Here is a 24,109-nt window from a genome sequence, read left to right as displayed (position 1 = left end):
ACACTCGCCCACAAACTTTCACATTTATAATATTAGTTTTATCATTAATCTGGATTAACGTTTTAATCATTAAGGTCTTCCCGCATATATCATTTCCGGGGAGTATCAGCCAAAAACAATATCGTTACCTGAAAATTAAATGGCACACGGCATGTGGACAAATTGCAATAGGAAAATTCTTCAGAAATTCATCTACATTGCAAATAATTTAAATAGAATTTTTGGAAGCAATTTTGGTGTGCCGTTTTATAGCCCAATTAATCTTAATGCAATAAAGTGTAAGTGTGAAGTTTCGCTGATTTTTGGATATTTTTTTAGCATTTCTTTCCATATAAAAAATTGTTTCAAACATATGTACTTTGTACGGAAGGAAATCGTAACACCGCGGTGCATCGTCCGCAAAAAAATATATAAAAAATTAGCGAAATTTTTAAGCACCTTCACACTTGCACTTTGTTATATTAAAATTTAATGGGCTATAAAACTGCATAACAAAATTTTTTTCTATAAATTCTATTAAAAAGTTTGCAATTTAGACAAAATTTTTTTAATCTTTGCACAAAGTTTGAAATTATGACTTATATATATATATTTATTTTATAGAATGAACTTGTTAAAATGTCGCAACCCTTTTTCTTTTTCCGACACTACAGGCAGCGTAAAAAAATATACTCACTGATTTATTTTACAATATTCACAATACTTTTCATAATAAATATTCTTCGGCAATTTTTAATCAAACTATAGTTCATTATTAAACTGAAAGTGTATATATTACAGTTTCAAACTTTATACAGAATTCATAAAAAAAACAATAAAATTTTACAAACTTTTCACCAAAGCATCCATCAGCCTTTTTAGAAAAAATCTTGGCACGCGGTTTTGAAGCCTATTCAATTTTATACCACATACATGAAACTTTTTTTTTTTTTTTAGTTTTAATAAAAATTACCGAAAAATATTTGTCATGAAAAACATTGTGAATCTTATGAAATAGACAAGTGCGTGAAATTTTTTGACGCTGACTTTTACTGTTAATAAAAAATGGGGCGCATTCAATTTTAAAACCGATATATCCATTAATATCATCAAATCTGCGTAACCATTCTTCGAATTTTATGTAAAAATTTTTTATTAATTTATGTGACACAATACATGGCTCGAATTTTACCAAATATCTATGTATTTGAGTTATAAAATGTATGCATGTTCACGATACAGAACAAAAATCTGGAAGACCAAGGTAAAATGTTTATACATTTACATCAATGAATGTATGTATGTAGTTGTAAGAAAAAACATTTGTATAAAACAAGAATGTATTTAACAAGTTGAAAAAGGGCAATATACATATGCACGTAAACATACATATGTGTTTACAAATTTTTTATGAATGTATTCCATTATTCTACGTTGCTGCGGAGTGGCTGAGATGAAAGCTCATCTCGTTGTCATAAGCCATTATGCGGTACTTTGTCCTTTAAACGCGCACCAAAACTTCGTAGTTTTGCACTCTTACTTCCTGTCCACCAAACGGAATGTACAAGCAGCCATGCGATTGATGAATCTTACCGGGTGTCAGACTGCCACCATAGTGACCACGGCCAATATACAAAGGCTCACCGTCGCTGGTGCGGCCACAGACAACAGCGCCTGGTGGCACACCGCCATTTGCATCGGGTACCCAACCGTAACCGTAACCGGCTAAAAGCTCAAAATCATGCTTTACTACCTCACGACCACCGAATGGTACATAAGCGCAATTCTTATTCGGAATAACCTTGGCGGGCAGCAGATCACCTTCATGGTAGGCGCGTCCCACGTAAATGGCATCACCATCAGCATCATGACCGGCGTGAATAGTGCCAGGCACTAGATTGCTACCCGATGAGTTGACCCAGGTTTCAGGTTGTACGAGCACCTCATAGCTATCGAGCCGCTGTTCATGTCCACCATACGGAATGTATAGGCAGCCATGCGATGGGTGGATTTTGCCGGGTGTCAAACTGCCTTGCCAATGGCCGCGTCCAATGAATAGCGGCTCACCATCGCCGGTTTGGCCAACACGCAAAGCATGTGGTGGCACTTCACCACCGCTAGCTGGTATCCAGCTGTAATGATGACCGGTCAACACTTCGATGTCTTGCTTGTTGATCTCCTCACCACCCCACGCGACGTAGGCTTGTTTCTTGTTGGGAACGATTTTTGCAGGTAATATATCACCATTGTGGTAGGCACGGCCAACATAGATTGGATCACCGTCCGAGTCGTGGCCGGCATGAATGGCGAAGGGTGGCAAATCGCTGTAAATGCTTGTGGAAACCCATGTGTGTTCCGCTAAAAAAAGGAGTAGAGTGAGAAGTGAGATTTTGAATAAATTTTGTTACTGAGTGTTAATGTTGAAAATTTAATATAAATGTTTGATGGTCTTTTATGTAGATACTTATAAGTACACAATGAAATACATGAGTTAGTAATAAAGCAAAATTTATAAAATATATGTATTTTCTATTTGCAAAAGTTCCATGTGACACTCATTTATCAAATTTCTTATAAATACAGTTACCAAGATAACTAATGCAGCTTATTTGCTAGCTTATTTACTGGCCTAGTTTAGTTACTCTAAGTATGTAAATACTTATCTATATGTACATAAGTTTACTAATAATCTATCAATTTTCAAGCTCTTCTGTGCACATACTTAATTTTAAAACACGTAAATATCAATGTGGTGTTCAATAACAAAGTCATAAATAAATACATACATTGTATATGTAGGCATGTGTATGTACATACATAAGTACATCAGTGCAAACACTGGTATGTGACTCAATACCCTGCAGTACGGGGGAGCGACTAAGGGACTGAAGAATCGGTAGCTACCTGATAAACTCCGTCAATTATCGACCGACTACTTTCAGTGATTACTTTTACAAGGCAATGTCTTAGGCGTTAGTCAGTAAATTGGTAATGTAGTCATACTACTCAACTTCGGTGTAAAAACAATTCATAACTTAAATTATTGTAGAGTGCACCCCATAATACTATACTTAAATATTGCGCAATACTCAGAGCTACCATTGTGATTTAAATTTAAATTTTTTTTTTGAGATGACATATTTTCAAAAACTAATTTTTTTTTATCAAAAAATTTGTATGTTAAAAATTTTTCAAGAGGATTTTGATGTGTGTATGTGGGATTTTTTTTAAATTTTTTCACGCCGAGTTGTCGAAATATTTGGAAAATTATTAAATAGATTTGTATTTGTTTTTGTGCTGTAAAGTTTTTGAAAAGTATTAATGCAGCTCAAATTTCATATTTTTTTATTATTTATGTTTATCCATCAACCCTAAAAATTTAAAACAAATCAAACACATGAAGTGTGAACCCCGTATATTTTAGTATGGAACGCCCTATATACAAAGTGGCGCAAAATTAAACACTCTTCTTCACTTCTTTCTTGGGGCTATATGAAGTCGCGGGCTTATGCCACAAACCCCATACCATCGCAGCCCTTAAGGAGAATATTCGACATGAAGGCCGGAAATCTAGCGAAAAGTCATGGGAAATGTAATAAAACGGGCACAAAGGACATCAACACTGGCGGCAGCCACTTGACGGATATCATCTTTCCCATTTAACAGAAAAACTTGTATTGGACCTTTACAATATTTCCATAACTCATAATCTTTTTATATTTACTAAAAAAGTTATTCAGAAACATAGAATTAAGTAGAAGGCAATCGTCATTAAGAAGTGTTACCGCCTGATGAAATGATTAATTCTTCTGCAATCAATAAATAAACTATACCCGCCTAAATAGCGACCATAATTGACCGACAGAAAATGTATTGCGTTTCATCAGCACCTCGCCAGATCATACACAATTAAATGACTCAGCAAAAAATTAGACAACTTTACTGGGAAGTTTGGATGCATTTAACACAAAGCCCTCGAACCATCGTTTTTTCCCTGTCTCTACATAACTACCTTACTGTTATGAAGTTGACTTCAAATCAAAGAAACCATAGAAACGCTCTATAGTGGAATTGCCAGAAAAATGTCAAAAGACGACCCGTTCAAAATGACACAGATAAGTTGTTAAACTATTAAATACAAAAAGGAGCGAAATGGGTTTAAATTTGGGGTGCAAAACCCCGCGTACTTCTCAGACTAGACATAATTCCGGGAAGTGCCTTTCTGTTAGATTTTTTTCAACAAAAAAAAACTACTTCATTAGATAAGAAAAAAGCTCTTCAATCTTTGAAAAAGACTTTTCTTCCTTAAAATATCCAGAGAGGGAATTTGAAATAATGGAATTTGAAAAGGTTCATGTTTTCATAACGCGAAGTCACCCAAGTATTTCGTGGTTTTGTCATATTTTGAAGAATCCTCGTTAAGGTCATATTGCTAGAGTTGCTTTCGTCAGCCAAAAATGAATTTAGCATTATTTTCTTGAGTATTATTGTCCTCTTCCCCGATATTTTGCAATAGTTTGAATAGAAGAACAGAATATAGAATATGTACATTCAGAGGTTTGCCATTGTCTGCCGAGGGGCGACCGCTGTTAAGAAAAAGCATTTTCTATAATTTTTTGGGATGTTGTTTTGAAAAGGGATCACATCTTGGTGCTACGAGTCGGCTACAGCGGCCATACAATACCTTCATAGCCTTTATTATTTTTTACAACGCTTTTTTATTAAACTCTTGGTTGCTGTCACTCTAAAGATCAAGCCTCGCAGCCATTACTTAAAACGTGTCGACAAAGCTTTCAAAATTAAATAAAAATATGATAGGACAAATGCACTTTGCTTCTTGCTGTTCTTTATTAGCAACAAGCGCTGATTAGATAAAACTTACGAGTTGATAAAGTACCGGCACTACAAAGAATCGAAGACGAAAATGACACGTAGGTAAATATATAAGTGTACTCGAAACTTTTAGAATATTTTCGAAAGAAATATAAAGATATTATTTTTTCTAACAAATTTAGTTAAAGCAACACTTAATTCGAACTTTATGAAATTTTGAAACAGCTGAGCAAGCACTTTCCTAATCATTCGTTTAACTTTTACTTTTATCTATGGAGTTTTGTGATTTTTTTATTTAGAAAATTTTTTATTTTTTTTTATATTAACACTTTATACTAATTATCTTATCACTCCGTTGTAGCTTACTCACCCATTTTGTATGATTTATATAGGCTCTAACTTTTTAGTAAATTTAATTTAATTAAAAAAATATTTTGCAATTGCTTGGCACAGCTTGAGGCGCAGCTCAATATTTCTACGCTGTTTAGCAAATGAAGTTGCAAATGTAACTGAAATTAAATATACAGAAACCGCCAAAATATACGAATATGTACACTAACGGACAAAAGCAAAGTCACACGTAGTGATAACGTATAATTTTGAAGTTTAAGTTGTTTTGGTGTAAGTCTACTGCACTACCAAATAAATTGTAAAAGCAAGTATAAAAAAACTAAACAAGGAGTCTACATATTTGCTAATTTTTGTCTTTCTTGGCAAAACGAAAGATTAAGTTCAGAAGTTTTTTTATCAAGAAGTTGTGTCCAGGCTTTAAATTAATTATGTACGGTTTACAGATTTCAAAAAAAAAATAATTTGTCTAGATACCGAAAATGTACGTATGAACAAACTTTAATAGGCGGTTGCTGTGGCCGAGTGGTCAGGGGTGCGTACTGCCACTGACTGATCCTGAACTGATCAAGATATAAAAATAGAAAATAAAATTGCTACAATGATCCTCTTGACACCGTTTTAGATCATTTTTAGCAGCCTCTTAAGCACATTCGTTTGAGGTGAGGTTAACTTCATGAACACTAGTGTTGATAAGAACACACAGTTCACATGTATCTTATCAGTCTTCAATAAGCTTTTCAGTAAAAAATCAAGATAAAAAGTACGCGAGTGTGAAAAGCTTCAACAATATTCTGTGAAAGCGTCAAAAACAAGTGCAGTTGCATATGGCATGTGTTAGGGCTGGGACTATTCGTATATTCGAATATCCGTTCTGAAAATCTTGTATATGGAATTTGTTATGTGGATATCCTTCATTTGTTCATCCGAATATTCTAAATAGAGTTTGAACGGCTTCGTAAAATTTTTCTCAAAATTACTGAATCCATTGAGTTCTTTAATAATTAATAAAACACGTAGCTGAAGACGTTTGCGAGAGCGGCATAAACGTACAGGAATCTGTTACAGAATTAACCAATTTTAGGTTACCTGAAACCTGTGGCCGCTACTTACATTAGATACATAGTTGTAGCAGGCGTAACCAGGCGATATTTTAAAAAAAGTATTTTTTTATCTAGTATTATAAGGTTAATACACAAGCATTTGTTATTTTTAAATCTGAAATTCGAATATCCGGATTATCCGAACATTCAAAAAATCCGGGTAGAACTCCCTGCACTAATACGTGTTCATGTGTACATATTATGTTAATATCCGTTAATTTTTTTATCCGGTTATTCGGATTTTTTATTAGATATTCGAATAACCGGATTATTCGAACATTAAAAAAATCCGGGTAGAACTTCCTGCACTAATACGTGTATATATGTTTATATGTATTTTAATATCCGTTAATTTTGTTATCCGGTTATTCGGATTTTTAATTAGATAATCGAATATCCAAATTATCCGAACATTCAAAAAATCCGGATAGAACTCCCTATAATACGTGTACATATGTACATATTTGTATGTACTAAGCACGCATACATGTGTTCATACATACCCTGCAAAAATCTGATTACCAGGTGGTCTACTGGGACGTGGTTTTAAAGTATGGGCAAAAGGACCAGGTTGCATGCTACTTATTTGTTATGCTGACCTGGACCATTTCAAACGTAAAAAACTTATATACACATTTGTTGAACCCATCGACAATATGATTCGGTTGCCAAATATAAATATTATGAAAACGAATTTTAAGAAAATGCATTTGAAGTAATAGATTTTACTATTTACATTTGAAAATCACCTTTAAAAATGATCAAATATTCAGTTTATACAAAATCTTATGAAGTTCAATCCATGGTCCAAAAGGAGTAGTTGTCTATGTGGTCCCATGTTAGCAGCGGTGGACCTGTTTGGACCATTTTGGTTACCAGTGTTGGTTACAAGGTAGCGTGGTCCTGTACTAGTATTTAACCTAGTCCCACTTTTTGCAGGGTAGGTATTAAAAAAAGGTCAATATACATTCATAGGCAAATAAAAGTTATGAAATAACGAATTCATTTATTTATTTTGTTCCAGCTCATATTGCAGTACCTTTTGTTGTTGTCTAGTTGACACCTGTTTACTTGTTGCCCGGAACAATGGTGTACATATGTAGTCAAAGAGTTGATGAACCCTGAAAGAATTATTTACTTAGAAAAATTATGACTAAGTTTGTGTTTATTGAATTGAAGTACTGCGATAACTTATTAAAACCAATTGTGTATACATATTATTTCCACTTATTTTTGCATATTTTACAAGCTTTTATTAAGTTCCACCTGTGTGTAATCAGATCTTGCAATCAATTTTTAACCAACTTCCCGATTAGCTAGAGACTCTGAAATTTCCAACTTAGCTCGGAGCCCGATGACAATACCACATGAAAGATGAATTGATCCGCTAGGTGGCGCAGGAGTCGGGATATTTGGAAAATACAAATAGGGTCGATTTCTTTCATATTTAACTTAAATAGAAAGAAATAACTCCACAAAAAATGTAGCCGTTAGGTCAGCGGTGTCCAACCGAGTTCGCGCCGAGGGCTACTTTGAAACCATTGCAATGCTTTGCGGGCACCGCCTCCACATAAAAAAGAACATTCGTTGTATTGTGACAACAACAATTTCCTCTTAATTGGTAAAGCAGTATTTCCACTATAATTCATAAATCGATTTTAAGGAGAAAGATAAAACTGGTTCCATAGAGAACATTTCTTCTCCTAAAATGCAGACCTCTGTAACTAACAAAAAACTCAAAATTCTCTTTTTGATTGATTATGATGCATTTCATCGAATTAATAGTTCCTACATTGTTAGACGCAAAAGAAAGCTGTTAGTTTGCTTCATGCATCGGCTTTTCGTATTTCGATCGTAACTGAAGAAAGTTTTGCACGTAATGCGCTGGATTGTAGCCCGCAAGAATTTCTGAGTCCAAAAGAAGAGCAAACGACGGGAAAAGCTGACGGTTTTTTTCTGCCAACAGCATCTTTCATATGTAGGAGGCTAAGATTACAGTCATAACTTCTGAAAACCATTATTGAGTTTATTTAGTTTTCAATAACATCATTTAAAAATGCCAAGTCGGAGAGCCTTATCTACATGATCATTGAGAATTTCTTCATTAATGTCTTTGGATCAGAAATATCTTTATTTACCATTGACTAATCTCATTTACAAATAGCTATTATAATTTTTAATTGACGATTTTCATTTTTAATTGATTTTTTCGCTTATTCAACCGGAAATGGCGTAGTTCTTCCGTCCATCTTTTAGTTTGGGGGCGCCTAAAATACAGGTCGCGAGCTACTAGGCGCCCGCGAACTACCGGTTGGACAGCACTGCGTTAGGTGGTGCGATTTTTCTCTTTTTACCAACCACTTGTAAAGGCTTGCCTTTAAAATGTTTTTTTTTATTACTTTTTAATAACTCACATTTTTATTTTTCCGTCTTTAACAACGAAAATTGTAAACAAAGCATGGCTTAGGGTCGACAATCTTGTATGTAGTCAATCACATTCATACATATGTATGTAGGTATGTACATGCACATACACATGCTATAAAAATCGACATTTTTAGGACAATGGCCAGCTTATTAGATCCTATTGGCTATAATAAATATGAGTATAGAGCAGGGCTGGGCAAGCTTGTGGCTAATGAGACAAATAATTACAAACACAAAATAAGTAAAATCCATTATTTTTTCAACGTTGAAAAAATTATCTTTAATCGACTGTAATCTAAATAATTTAAAGATCTTACAGCAGTCAGCTCTGAGCGTTATAAATAAAACATATATCGCCGATGCCTTTGCAAAACCGCCCAATGACCATTTGCAAACCCGCCTAAATCACCGTTGTGGCAAAAATTAAAACTACAGATTTTTAAAATAATAGCTAGAGAAAATAACGCCTATCAAGGCAATGCCTGCAAAGAAATCCCGTTTTTTCGCTCTCCTGCAAAATTTGAGTGCCGTAAGGTAGGCGGTTTTGCAATGGAATCGGCGATGTAGTACTTATCATTACTTTACGACACTCACATATTGACTAGATTTGACTATTTATCTTAATATTTTTTTAATTTTAACTATTTTTTTATAAAAATATAGTTTATTCTTGACCAATAACCATATAAATCCAAGTTTCGATCTTTTTGCAACATTTAAAATAACTAACCTTCGTAAAAATTTCGAAATTTTTTAATTCGATTTTTTAGAAATATTAAGAACACATATCGTCACCTGAGTGGAAGATCGACCTAGTATCTCGGCAGCCAGTTCGAAAACGCCCTATCTCAGAAAACTTTTCAAGAATGCCCTAGTTCAGAATTTGATTGAAAAAGTCTTATTTCAGAATTTGAGAACGCCCCATCTCATAATTCGGGTCAAAAACGCCCTACCTAAGCTGAAAATACATCGAAAATATGCTGAGATAGGATGGTTTTGAATCGACAGCTGAGTAGGGCTTTCTTGAAAGGTTTTCTGAGATAGGGCGTTTTCGAACTGGCTGCGTCATAGTGAAATACACTTCATTATCTTCCGAATTAGAACATTTTGGAGAAAACGATACACCAAATTTCATCGAAATAAAATTTTTTCGCATTTTCGCCTATATTTTATAGTCAAAACTAGCATATGCCCTGAATTTCATTAAAATCTGATAACATTTACTATATCCGCCTAATTCCAAGAGCTTTGGGCGGGCAGTACGTCGACTTTTACCATTTTCCACATTTCTTCATTCCTAACTACAGAAGAGAGCATATATGGCGAATTTGTAGAGCGGGTACTACTTTTGGCCGCAGTTTATTTGGGAACGTCCCACTGTGTACGATACTAATGTATGATGAAGCTCGGGTATATCTTTCGATTTCGCTGCAAGGCTGGAAAGCGAAAGTAAGGGCGCTCATGCACACAATGGATGGTCTAAGAGCCAATTTCACAAAAGCAATTGAAGTGAAAATTGATTTTAGTTTTTACTATTTTATATGAAAATTTACATAAAATAAAATTCATTTCCCATTTTAATAGCTGGTGAAAACGGCTATAAGTGCCGAGCTTGGTGTGATAAACTAGCTTAACTTTGCAAATGAGATAGGCAATTGGTGACAGGACCGACAAAAAGTTGTTGTGCAATATAAGAAGAAGAAGAAGAAGTTTTAGAAAGGGATAACTCTGTGTAAGCTAAAATTCTTGCAGGGATTTTACAAGAATTTAAGTCTAATCGAATAGCCTTCAGGGAATTTTCGTACCACGCATACTTTCACATTGCCGTTCTGAGAACCATAAAATATTTCACCAATTTTTTGTATGATTTATAGTATGTATTAAAAACAATTATGTACATACGTATGTGTCATTCTAAATGGTCAGGTGTATTATATACATAGTATTTGCTATGTGTGGGATGAAATATGTATCTAAATATATATACACATACATATATAGGTAAAAAAGCTATCTAATTTAAGTTGTGAAGGGTACTGGTGCATATACATACATATCCTAACTAGCCTTACCATAAAATGACAGCAAGTTTCAATAGTTTATTTATTTGTAAGCTTTTGTTTACTGGAGCTAAATTGTTCATCACTCTTCTTTATGTTCAAAAAGTCTACCTCAGAAGTATAAAGATAAACAAAGTTTGTATTGTATTTAAATATACCTTTTAACTATTTGTACCAATCATACAACTCATTCGTTTGATTACTTGCAATATTCGCTGGAGTGCAATAGAGCAGAAAGCGTCCGCGTTAGCCCACCTTATACTTAGTAGTAATACGCACTCCAAACCAATTGGCTGCGGGGCTCGCATTTCATTGCACTTAGTTTGATCTAAATATAGTGATGATACATATGTATGTACATATGTACATCAATACATTTGCACAATGTAAATTGTAAATATGTACATACAATGTATGTCTGTTCTCGAGACAGTAATCATTCAGCCACACTGACAAATTGTGATAAGATAATGAAAAACTACCACTAAATATATATGTATGTATGTATGTATGTACCCTGCAGGAAATTGAATTAGTTTGAAAGTAATATATAAACTACTTTATTTTTAATGATAACTAATTGAAATTTTTACTATTTTACCTGCAACGAACTCATTTATTTAACAGTTGCTTTTTCCTGCATGTATTTTCAACTACTGGGCCATTCCATTGTGACTAGTGGGACATTTTACTTCAGAATGTGATCAATTGTGAATTTTAACTACATACATATGTCGTCGGAACTTATACAACAGCGAAAGATATTTTTTTAACATAGAACGATAACTAATGTACAAAATTGCTTTAACAAAAATACCAAACGATATCTAAGTTTTAAGTAACTATCATTTGAATGCATGTGACTAGTGGGACACTGAAAAGGACACTATTTTACACTTGTGCACTCAAAGATGAATTTTAGCCAAAACACTTAATTTTCACGAACGATGTATTTGTGTTGTGAAACATGAATTATATGCTTTCGTTTTCAATAAAAATGGGGTTTATATAATCTTTATAGAAATATTAAAAAATATCTAAAGTTGTGACATCTCCTTGTGACTGCTGTAAAGTAGCATGAAATAAAAGTTTCCATAGACAGAAATTACAACTCCTTTTGAAATTGTTAATATTTTCCCACAGGTTAATAAAATGTAGTCATTTAAAAAGAGGTTACTACTGAAATAGAGATAATTAGGGAATATTTAAATTTATGTCGTTTTCCTCTTTTCAATGGAATGACCCTACTTTAAAATGAATTTGGCTTAAACATCTTCAAACTCAGTATGTTTCGTTTGAATACGCTTTCGTTCTGCACTTCACAGATGCTTTTTCATACTTCCAAGACACAAATTTCTTCTTTTTTTTTGGAAATGGAGTATACAAATTCGAAACATTTACTAATTGCATTTGTTTTAAAGTAGTCTTTCAATTAGTTGATTTAGAAAAATCACTTGTTTCCGTCAGGGTATTGACAAGTGAAATACTGTAAACAAACTTCGCTTGTGAGCTTTTACTAGTCGCTCCATTGACTCTAGAAGTTTCACCATGTCTCAATAATTCAATTAAACAAATTGTTACGAATCAATTAATTAATAAATGTCCCAGTCAATTGCAAAAATTAAAAACAAAAATGGTTGTGGTAGGATGGCGAATAATTTCGCTAAAAAAAAGAATCTACCTATTTTGGAAACAAGGTATTTCTGCTCGTACGTACTATATGCACATATGTACATAGCTACATCCCTGCAAAAAAATGGGACTAAACCGGGATGACTCCGAGAGCAATCGCAAAGGAGCATGCGACTAATACCACTTTTGATCTCTTTATATGGAATGAACTGATCGCTTTTGTTCGGGCATGTCCTATGAAGAGACTAATTGTTCACATTTATACCCGAAAGGGTATAAAAAGCGACTAATCGCTTTTAAAAAATAAAAATAAAAATTTTCGCCAGCTGAGATTCGAACCGGGGAGCTCAGTTTTGTTAGGCGAATACTCTCTATGTGTGCCAACGCCGCACATGAAATTTCATTCACTAAGAGCGTACATATCATTAAATCGTTAATAGTACCCGTTAGAGATGAGTTGGGGACTAATTGATCTCCAATTATACCCACAAGGGATGAGTCGAGACTAATTGACCTCCATTAGTACCCGTATGAGACTAGTTGGGACTAATTAATGCCCAATTGTACCCAATTGAGAGTAATCTCGGAATACTCTCTTTAGAGATTAGTCGCACAATTTTTTGCAGGGATATGACTATGCATGCATGTCTGAGTTGCATTAGGGCGGCTCACGGGATTTCAAGAACGTTTACTTTAATCAGCAGCATAATCGCTGATTACAATGCATGACAAATTAGTTATTTTTCACCGGATGCCTCTATCCATTTCCTATGTAGAATCGCTCGTTAATTCCGAAAATGGTGTTAATTTTTTTCTATTTTTTCGTGAAAAAAGTTGAAAAAATCTAATTTTTACAGGGAAAAAATTAAAAAAAATAACAAATACTGTTTCATGGATAAACAAAATCGGAATGAGTGGTCAAATGAGGACGCGCAAGGATTTTTATACACGAGCGCACTTGAGCAAACATAAAAGGCTTTAACACAAATGAAAAAAATGTACACAGAATTTGCTATTATTAAATTTTTTCCCTGTTAAAATTTGATTTTTTTTTTTTTCATCAAAACCCAAAAAATCTGGAATGATTAATTAATTTCTCAGAAACTATAAGGCATAACGAAAAGTGATGTAAATACGGCTTGTGTATAATTTAGTTAACTTTCATTTGCCACACTTCGTATTAAGATTGTTCAATTGCTTCGTAAGATATACATAAGCGATTAAGTGGAAAATAATAAGAAAAAAAGTTATCTCGATTTTCGGAGTAAGCAAGCAATTCTAAATAGGCATTGGAAAGTGGCATCCAATGTGCATTTTTACTGTAAATCAGTGTTATTTTTAATTTTCTTTGTTTAAATTTTTTTTAAAGATCTCTATAAAGTGATATTTTCATACAAATTTTCGATTTATAAATCAGTTAAAGCCTTCTTTATTTTTTATGATAAAGACTTTTTAATATTTCCCATCGCCCACTATGACATTTAAATGATTTTTTTTATGACTATCATATTCATTTTCTTCCACATGAAAAAATTTCGAGAACATGTATATACATATGTTGTATGGAGAAAATGAACAACATCTTCAACAAACAAAAATCTCACACATCAACGGTGAGTCGCAGCATCTTCAAAACTGCAATTTATTAGTCTAAGATTCAATGAGTACAAATTTGTTTAAAGAGTAATTAAGAGAGAAATATAGAGTTAGCGGAACAAATAAAATATATAAATATTAAAAAACGTTCGTATCGCAAAAAATTTTTTTCGGGATAGTGTATGTTGTTAATTTTGAAGTAAAACATAAAACTTTTTCTTTTTCGTGATAAAATAAAACCAAATTTCAAAGAAATTTAACCATTCTCCTAAGTAGGGCTAATTTAGGAAGTTTCTGTTGAATGCTCACATCACTGTCTAAAGTATAGGGAAAATTTATTTCACATATTTGTTTTTATACAAATCTTGATATAGAAACCGTTATGAACAAGGTAGGTTTACTTGCAATAAATTTGTGTAGTACTTTATAAAAATAAGGTAAACGGCGTTATTTGAAAAATGTATGAATCGATCTTGGGAGATGGGGTATTTTTATTCCGATTCGAATCGATTCCAAAAGCGACTATTTTTTATTTCGATTTGGCATTTCTGTTACATAGTTAACTTGCATGACTCTCTTCCAAACTTATACAAATGGACATAACCTTGAAAGCAGGCTCTTATTAGCTATCACTATGGAAAAACATTTATTGCGTTTTCAATTTGATTTATGTATGCCATTATGGAGTTGATATTGTAGACGGGAACAACAACTCAAAAGAGGCACTCTAAACTCCAAACCGGCATTGTAAACGCTCCCTTACATATGCATGATATGTAGCTTTAAATTCCATCAAACAAATGTTCAAAAATATATTAAATATGAGTCATAAGCAGACATACATAAATATAACATTTCGATCAAAGTTCATATCTTCATTGACAGCTCATATACTCCAGCCGGGTATCTACCATGAACACTTGTGTAATAATAGCAATTTATCAGTGTTTGTATATTTTACCTCACACAGAGTACATTAGGACGGGACGCAAAAAAAAATTTGTAATCCCTGATTTTAAAGTAGTCGTATGTAAGAACATATGTATGTACATAATTGCACATGCAAACACCGAACCGGTCGATACATAGGATTTTAGGGTAGGCAAACTCACGAATCAATGCCCCCGATGATATGCGAAGAAAACTTAAAACATCTTCATACATTTATTTTTCATGGATTCGATTTTTATTTTATTTTTTTTTTTTTCAATTAATAACTTTTTTAACAGCGGTCGACCCTCGGCAGGCAATGGCAAACTCAATTTGTGTAACAATATCAAAACGTACACCACAAATTCGGGAGAAGCTCGGCCAAACACTTAGCAAAACGTGTAAGCGCCAAATATTATATTACTACTAGCAGACGCGGCGAACTTTGTCCCGCCCAAATTAAATTTTTTGTATTGAAATATTTTGGTCCAAAATTTTCACCAACAGTTCACGTTCAGGATTTCCAGTGACGCATTTATCTTCTCATATTATGGTTTGGTGGTTGTCAGAAGGCATATATCCATTGCCATCTTAAATAACCTAGCAAAAGTGTATATGCATACAAAGATACGTAATAGCTTTAGTGCGTTTAAAAGGCGCAACGCCCCCCTATAAAATAGCCGCAATATTCTCTAGGAGTATGGGATTGAGTTCATATATATCCCTACCAAGCTCCAGTACTCTACCATGAACACTTCCAGAGATATGCAGTATGCAAAATCCGGCTTGTATGGGAGGTGCCACGTCCCATTTTCTAATAGCCCCAATTTTTCTTCATGACCTACCAGAATCGAAAGATCAGGCTTCGGGAGCCTAAGGAGATCTCTAGACCGTCCCCGGTCCACCCTCCGCCAGAACGACCCCGCATGCTCTGGTTTTCCATAGCGTTCGCTGAGTTAACCTGAGACCCATCTTTCTAAGAGAAGTCCACAACTAGTCAAGGCAGCTCCCTCTCGAACTTTCTCACTCCAGGCTAGACACACGTGTCATCAAGGATGAAATCAAAGCCCTCGAGAATACTATAGCGTGCAGACCTCGAGTTGGTCGGGCAACTAGCACCCCTAAGTCTGCCGCCCTTGCTGTAGCTACTTTTTCTGCGATGGCTACAGGTATTTTTGCCTTTTTACATTATTCGGTGAAACCTACATTCAATAAAAAAATATTTATTTATATAAATAGTTTTACTGGAATAATGATTTCTGATCAGCTTGAATTTAGTGACATTAGTGTGGCACGTTAGGACGAAAAGAACTGCGATCTGGTGGGTAAGTATAAGAACGGGGTACTTAAGTTCAACTTAATTTGAAACAAAAAAATGTGTCGATCCATAGATATATCACACTTTACGATGCGACTGTAAATGGTAGAGATATAAAAAAAATACATACATTAGAACTTTTCTTTTTGGTACGACCCATTATTCATACTTACACTGAGAAAAGAGTTTACTTAGTCAATTAAGTATGTTTTTCGCAACACATGATTTGGTTATATTTTAGTTACCAAATTTTGTCTTGAGCGATATATGTATGTATATATGTGTGTATATATGTAAGTATATTTAGCTGACCCTTTTAGAATTACATAAAATAAAAAAAAGATTTATGTAGCACATATCTACTCGACCACCCTAGCACAAGCATTTTATCTACCATATTGTAAAAAATACTCAGATGTATTTGTGGTAATTATTTAATGTATCTGCAAGTATGCACTTGTATATAAATAATAAGGTACATAAGTATGTATTTATGTATTTGCAAGTTCACCCATACATGCGTGCCCAGATAAGACACGAAAGCCAATGATTATTGGACGAATTTCGATTTGAAATATAAACTGACTCAGTTGATTTCAACAAGAAAACAGTAATAAAATAACCGTCGAAGTAAACGGGCGCTGTTGGATCTGTTAAACTAAGAAACGTTAAAATTTGTATATCAACAGCATACTGATAAAGAATTAAAAGTACAAAACCGAAGGAGTATTATATAGGAAATAAAAAAAGGAGAAGCATTTTTTTGTGCCAAAATCTATTTTAAATAATAATGGGTAAGATCACATTGCTATCGAATTGAAACATAAAAAAAAAATTCTGCGCTCAAAAGAAATAACCACTAAAATCAAGAGATGATATTACGAGCAAAACTAAAAACAAAAAAAAAAAATATTTTTTTGTATAAACACTATGTACTTAAATATGCGATTAAAAAGTGAAATATGCTAGGTATTGATAAATTAAAAAATTCCGTTAAGATGTGAAAGTTTTGGTATTTTTTCGTAGAATATGGCAGCATATGAAACTCAATAATTTGGCTGTTTTTAGCGGTTATTCCTTTTTGGCCCAGAATTTACGTTGTTATTTGTGCGTATTTTGTTTTTGTGTGGAAAAGAAAAATGTTTCAGTGTTTGTTTTTTATTTTAATAAATTATGTATGACACATTGCAATTGTCATTTGATTGAAATTTAATCTTGACCGATTTCATGATAACAGCTATCTATAAATTAGCAAAAAGTCGTAGTCGTACATTTTGCATCAAATTCATATACATATGTATGTGTGTGTCTATGCATTAGCGATAAATTCATATTTGCGCAAACCCTAACGTTAATATTAAATTAAAAAATTGATGCATACTTTTAGGCGCTACTATTTCCGTGGAGCCAGGTGCTGTTATTAAATACGGTAAATTGCTCTTATTTAACGATCTTAGCTTTTAGTAGAATGTGTACATTAGGATGACGTAGAAAATGTTTTGTTGCAAAATTCAATACATAATTTTTAATTATGTCTTAAACCACTTATAAATGTATAAAGTTTTATTGCTATTGGATGACGATATCCTTAGCCGTCTTGAAGTCAAAATATACATACTCACAGGTTGGGAAATTTTACTAAGGCAAGGGTGTCTCAAGCGAGGCTTTGTAATATTTCCCCGTGAAATATGCAATGCCTGAATTTCCACAAATCTTCATAGCTGAATTGCTGCATTACCAACGTACCTAGAATCGCGGTGACAAGGACTGGTAAAATTTTTTGGTAATAAAATTTTTCGGTTCCAAATTTTCGGTAGCGTGCAGAATAGACCTGCAAATCCCATTACAATGCTAACGTACTGCATGGTGGCTGGCTGCCTTAGCGATCAGTAAAGATTTGATCCGAAAGTAGCAGTTCGCGGAGGAGAAAAAGGATGCTCGGTATGGGAAGTCAAAAAATTCCGGAAAGGTTGTAGCGTCTACAAGAATGCGATGGATAAACTAGTCGAAATCTATCCAGGAGCATGTCAGAAAATTGTTGAAGATCAGGATATCGCGACCCAGGGCAAGAGCTTGGCTACCGATCTCTCCCATCAGGCTCAATGGAAAGCTTAGAGATATTCCAAGGGTTTAACCCAGGCATAACCATGTACAAATGGAGAGTGGTCAAATGCGTCTTTTAGAACAAAAGGACAAAATAGAGAGACTACGCCTATCGAATTTGGCAAACAAAAATTCTCTTAAGTTCTACGACACCCTAATGTATATACATAGATTAGTGTGGACATTCACTATCGACATCTAAATTTTGTATGGGATATCTACCCCTTAAATTTTTGCTGCGTACAAAATGAAAATATCCACGAAAATTTCAAAACTTCAAACACAATTTTAAAGGTCACAGGCAGGGTTTGAAAAAAAAATGTATCGCAAATGTTTGACAAAAGCATGAGCTCGGAAGGCTATAACATAGCATATTGAAACTTATTCATAAGAATTCATAAACTCGCTGAGTTATAGCTGGGCAAAGTCAATATTTTGATGAATTTTTAGGATTTAAGAGCTAAATTTAATCTTTTCCACCCCCGGTAGCAACCTCTAAATTTTTTGTTCAAATTTTGAAATTTACGTGACATTAGACTATACCAACAGAATGATAAAGTATCTATTTTTGCGAAGCAATTTTTAGATTTTTCGAAACTTTTTTTTAAGCAGGGGTTTTCGCCATATCTTAGGCATTTACGGTCGAATCTTAAATTATGGATAAATCGTTGGTTTTGTCTCACGGAGGAAGATTTTTTGTTCCAAAGTAATGCTCACAAAAAATTATTAAACTTCTTCTAAGTATTTTGAATTAAAAAATAAAAATTTTTGTTGCTGTTTGTATTTGTCCCCAGGTTCGGCCGAAAAAAACAATGAGTTTGTTCACGCTTAACTGGTTATCAGGTTATGGGGTTATGTGGTTATATTTTTTATTCCGTTTACAACAATAAAATGCACTACACAATAATAATTTTTAATCAGATAACCTGATAACCAGGCAAGTGTGAACAACCTCAATTTTGAAGTTGTCTTGCAAAAATACCTTAGACTCAGAGATGCACCGCGAACATTTTGTTTTTTTGTTTTTGTATGGTAGTACGGACTAATGTACATATATATAATTTAAAGTATTCTCATATCCATACTCACATAAACAACTTTTTAATAAGTTGATACTCACATTTTATTTTTAAGAGGAAACAATTTGTAATCTTTTCTCACTTCACCAATTTCTTATCGTTGCAGAAAATACCTGGGTCCATTCATCACCATATCAGCCGGTGCCACCATTCGCAGTTATTGGCGGTCACGACTCGGACGGCACTCCCATCTACGTGGGTCGTTCGTTTCACGAAGGCGACAATCTCCCAGCCAAAGTAGTGCCTAGCAAGGGTGCAGGCTATGTCTGCTGGGGTGGCCGTGAAATCACGAAATCACACTATGAGATACTGGTTGGTCAAGGTTACGCTTGGGTACCCTGCTACGGTGGCTCTGTGCCGCCCAACGCTGTACGCACCGGCACTACACGCTCTGGAGAGCCATTGTACGTTGGACGTGGTCACCATGCCAACAGTTTGACCGTGGGCAAAATACATCCATCGCATGGCTGCTTATACATACCGTTCGGTGGGCAGGAGGTGCGAATCGCCACATATGAAGTACTCATCAAACAGTCCACCGATCAGTGGGTACCTTCAACGCCCAACTATGCACCGCCCAGTGCTGTGGTGGCTGGCTACGATACAGATCGCGCTCCCATTTATGTGGCACGCGCCATGCATGAAGGTGAGCTGCTGCCTGCTAAGTTTGTTCCTAACAAAGGTTCTGCATACGTCTGCGTTGGCGGCTATGAGATCAATAAAATCTCGTTCGACGTCCTCTGCGGCCATGGCTACAGCTGGGTACATGTGTACAATCACGCTATCCCGCCTAATGCTGTATTCAGCGGCATCGGACGCAATGGTCAGCGGCTGTATGTCGGACGTGGCCATCACCATGGCAGTCTGACGCCTGGTCTGATTTCGCAATTACAGCGCTGCCTCTTTATTCCGTATGGTGGTCGCGAAATCCGCGTTGACGCATACGAGGTTCTTTGCCGTCAATAAAAAAAAAAATACTATTGAATACTACTATTGAGATCTATTTTGTATTTGAACAAGAGTAAATAATAAAAGAATATATTTTAACTAAAAATACTAAAAGCAGCAGTTTATAAATACTTCACTGATGTCTGGAAACAAAGCTCAGCGCGACGCGGACGTATGCATCCTTTTATCAAATTTACATTTCTTCTTAGATTTTTATCTATAATTTGTCTATTTTTTATGTCGTACTGTAGGCTATAAATGGGTGCATTCGTCCGCGTACGCTTCAATTCCACCAAATGCCGTACTTGGCGGCAATGATTTTGACGGTGACACCATTTACGTTGGTCGCACATTCCACAATGGCGACACGCTCGTAGCCAAGATCGTACCAAAGAAACAGATTGCTTTTGTATCATGGCGTGGTGAAGCGTTTCCAAAGGATCATTTCGAGGTGCTTTGTGGCACAAATCTCAGCTGGCGTCAATGCTACGATCATGTTATACCCGAGAATGCTGTACTCTGTGGCAAAACGGCGCTGGGTCAGCCTGTTTATATTGGACGCGGTCACTATGAAGGTAGCCTGAGTGTCGGTAAAATATCCTCGGTTCATCGCGCCTTATTTATACCGTTCAAAAATGCAGAACGTCGCTTGGAGTTTTACGAGATACTGGTAGAAGACAAACGTACCGAGGGTTGGGCAATCGATGAGACACCACCACCGCCACTAGAAGAAAAGAAGCCTACTTTTCCAACACCACCAACTGAGGATATGAAGCCTTACCCACCACCGCTAGACGTTAAGCCGCTATTTGGTCCTCCAATGCCAATACCCTTGGGTGCACCCATGGGACCGCCACCTCCGAACGATCCATACAACCCATATGCACCACCAGCGCCAACACATTTCGATCCACCTCCATCATACCAGTCCCTCGGTGTATCTGTCTACCCAACGATCCCCCCAATGCATTTGCCTATGCCACCCCCACGTCCACAACAATCCGATACTTGGGTGGTTTCAAGCGCCAACTATACACCACCAAATGCAGTACATGCCGGACACGATACGGATCTCTCGCCAATTTTGGTTTGTCGTTGTTTTCACAATGGCGATTTTTTGCCGGGAAAAGCGATACCGAGTCGTGCTTGCGCTTATGTCTCATACGCGGGTCAAGAGATACCCAAATCCGATTTTGAGATTCTTATTGGGGAAGGTTATGATTGGGTGCCAGCATCGGATGGTATAATACCGCCGGGTGCTATAGAGGCGGGGCGCACTGCCGATGGTGAGCCATTGTATGTAGGTAGAGCTCATTACTGTGGCAGTCTAACTCCCGGCAAAATTCAGCCGTCTCATCGAGCTCTATACATTGCATTTGGCGGGTATGAAAGGCGTATCCCAAACTATGAAGTACTCGTGCGCCGTAATGACTTCTATCGAGATGAAGCGGTAAAGATGTGCTATTGAATAAATATCTGTTGAACATGAGCTCGTTCAAGTAGAGTAGGCCTTAGAAGCGACATACTTGCAATGACGAAATTTTCTACTAAATTTAATTCTTTGCGCTGTGTGTACATATTTTTGGTATTACTTACTCAGTTATTTATTCATTAATGTAAAGATTTACTAACAAATATACTTTCATATGTATCTATAAAATCAATAAATTATGCAAATGCATACATATAGAGGACTAAACTATAGTTAAGTTTTAGCAAATGGTCTCCAATTTTTCACCCAAACAAAAATTTCACAACTTAACAAAATTCGAATAACATTATGCGGCACATCCAATTACCAGCGATTCTTATTCTAATTTGAATTGAAAGTGTCAAAACACGTGTCCAGTAACGACGCTGAGTTGAGTCTATTGTCTGAAGAGTCCAAAAATGGGTTCCGCAACCATAACACAAAAAAGTGTTTAAAAAACTTTTCTCTGAAAATAAAAATTATTCGGTTAATATATGTACATTGTGATGCGATTTCAGGTAATGGATGTGATGTGATTGTATGTGATGTTATGTCATATTGTATCATGTGATGCCATGTCAGGTGATTTCATGTGTGAAATTAGGTGTGGTGAGTTTAGGTGAGGTGTGGTGAGTTTGGGTGCGGAGAGTTGAGGTGTGGTAAGTTAAGACTTGGTGAATATAGGTGCGTTGAATTTAAATGTGGTGAGTTAAGGTGTAATTGATTTTAGTGAGTTCAGGTGTAGTGACTTAAGGTGTGGTGAATTTAGGTGTAGCAAGTTCAGGTGCGGTGTAGTGGTTAGCAGTGCAATAAATGGTTTAAACTTATTCTCATTTTCGTTGTTGGTATTTCCGACAGGCAGAAGTATGACGTATTTCGGAACGATTTTTCGTCAGCCAGTGTCAAATTTGGTTTGGAGACAAACCGGTTTCGGCGTTGTGCCATCACGCATATTTGTCTTTATTTTTATCTTAATCCAAGCTTTTATCCTCTTCTTCATCTACATATGGGCTCACCTTTAGTTGTGCATACATTTAAGAAGCACTTGTTTCCATCCTAACCATTTCCGGCCCAACCATTTCCGCTGCTAAAGAAGTTTCACTTTAAAAAGTCAATAAAGTTTCCTAAAAGTTTTAAGATTTTCAGTTAGATTTCTTAGAAAGATTTTAGGTATGCATTGTTTGCATATTTCAATTCTATTATGATTTGAAAAAAATAAATTGTTAAAACTTGCAAATATGTGGTGTGTTTATTCTTTTGGCACGGGGTATATACAAATCATTTATAATTTTACGCGAAATACATTTGCAAAAAATTGCCACCAGCTGGCGCTGGAGTCCAGTTATTACAGTTAAACGTCGATATAACCAACCGTGGTAAAACGGAAATCTCAATACGACTGTTCAGGATATTGAGGAAAGGTCTTGGGTTTGCATGTGGAATTGTATTTGCAAATTTTATGCTTGCTTCCTTGGTAACCGTTTGCATTTAGTTTAATGCAAATTCAAGATCACATACACAAGATCCTGAACAACCCTAATATAACACAAAAATTCAAAAGTTTCCACACAAAAATGTTTCACAGATATAACGAAAAATTTTTGACCATGAAACCCTTCGGAATATAGTGGTTATCATAACTTTACGACACTCACATACTGACAAGATTTGATTACTTATCTTAATATTTTAGTTCTTTGTTTAAAAAATTAGTGTAGAGTCTGTAACAAAAACCTAATAAATCCAAGTTTCAATCTTTGTGGAACATTAAAAAAATCAACAAACTTTCGTAAAAATTTCGAGTTTTTTTTCGATTTTTTAGAAATATTTTGAGTAGACAGTTTTGTAGAGTCACAACTCAAAATAAAACGTTTGTCAGAAAATGCGAAAAATTATTTCTTAGCAAATGATAATCATATGAGCAAGGGCGACTTTACCTTAGGTTTTTTTTAACAAACTATAACAAAAATTTGTTCCAGCTTTTGCTTAATGGTAAATAAAAGCTCTGTGTACATTTTTAGCGCATAATCTCGAAAATGGCAAATTTCAAGTTCTGACTCTTTTGAAGACGGTGTGCGATATGTATATACATACGAGTATGTATGTACAAGTACAAACTCTTCTCAAAAATCTCAAAATTTGCTGTGGCGCTCAAAGTGTGATTGACAACTCACTGCGGCTCTCTTTTAAGGCACTATAGTGTAAAATAAATAATATAAAAAAAAACTTTTTAATATACAACGCTTTTATAAATGGACTAAAAAGTAGAAAATAATATTTCT

At 35.0% G+C, this 24,109-nt stretch overlaps 2 protein-coding genes across 4 annotated transcripts; one reads left to right on the top strand and one right to left on the bottom strand.

The window, feature by feature from the left end:
• Positions 1 to 1,100: 1,100 nt before the first annotated feature.
• On the bottom strand, positions 1,101 to 5,323 carry LOC108366298 (uncharacterized). Its single transcript, XM_017620641.1, has 2 exons — positions 5,183 to 5,323; positions 1,101 to 2,337 (listed from the first exon to the last, which is right to left on the bottom strand). Exons 1-2 carry the CDS (start codon positions 5,184 to 5,186, stop codon positions 1,481 to 1,483), a joined length of 861 nt encoding a protein of 286 aa, XP_017476130.1. The 5' UTR covers positions 5,187 to 5,323; the 3' UTR covers positions 1,101 to 1,480.
• An 11,512-nt stretch (positions 5,324 to 16,835) lies between these two features.
• LOC108366279 (uncharacterized) lies at positions 16,836 to 22,018 on the top strand. Of its 3 annotated transcripts, XM_017620622.1 has the most exons (4): positions 16,984 to 17,020; positions 17,614 to 17,655; positions 19,515 to 20,054; positions 20,608 to 22,018. In XM_017620622.1, the coding sequence occupies exons 1-4, from the start codon at positions 17,017 to 17,019 to the stop codon at positions 21,822 to 21,824; spliced, it is 1,803 nt and encodes a 600-aa protein (XP_017476111.1). In that variant the 5' UTR covers positions 16,984 to 17,016; the 3' UTR covers positions 21,825 to 22,018. The 3 variants fall into 3 exon arrangements, with proteins under 3 accessions (XP_017476116.1, XP_017476111.1, XP_017476122.1); XM_017620627.1 differs by lacking the exon at positions 17,614 to 17,655 and having other exon boundaries at positions 16,836 to 17,020; XM_017620633.1 differs by lacking the exon at positions 20,608 to 22,018 and having other exon boundaries at positions 19,515 to 20,470.
• The last annotated feature ends 2,091 nt before the right edge of the window (positions 22,019 to 24,109 follow it).

The sequence above is a fragment of the Rhagoletis zephyria genome, unplaced genomic scaffold (assembly GCF_001687245.7).
Source record: "Rhagoletis zephyria isolate East Lansing unplaced genomic scaffold, Rhagoletis_zephyria_1.1 Rzeph_scaffold_00039, whole genome shotgun sequence".
NCBI lineage: Eukaryota > Metazoa > Arthropoda > Insecta > Diptera > Tephritidae > Rhagoletis > Rhagoletis zephyria.
Note: the sequence above shows the minus strand (reverse complement) of the source record. Positions and strands in the feature narration are given on the sequence as shown.

What these genes read in the sequence shown, in the direction of transcription:
- LOC108366279 (XM_017620622.1), top strand. An exon ending in AGGTGCTGTTATTAAATACG is followed by an intron (nt 17,656 to 19,514) that starts GTAAATTGCTCT and finishes TTATCGTTGCAG; the next exon opens with AAAATACCTGGGTCCATTCA. An exon ending in GGCACGCGCCATGCATGAAG is followed by an intron (nt 20,055 to 20,607) that starts GTGAGCTGCTGC and finishes GTCGTACTGTAG; the next exon opens with GCTATAAATGGGTGCATTCG.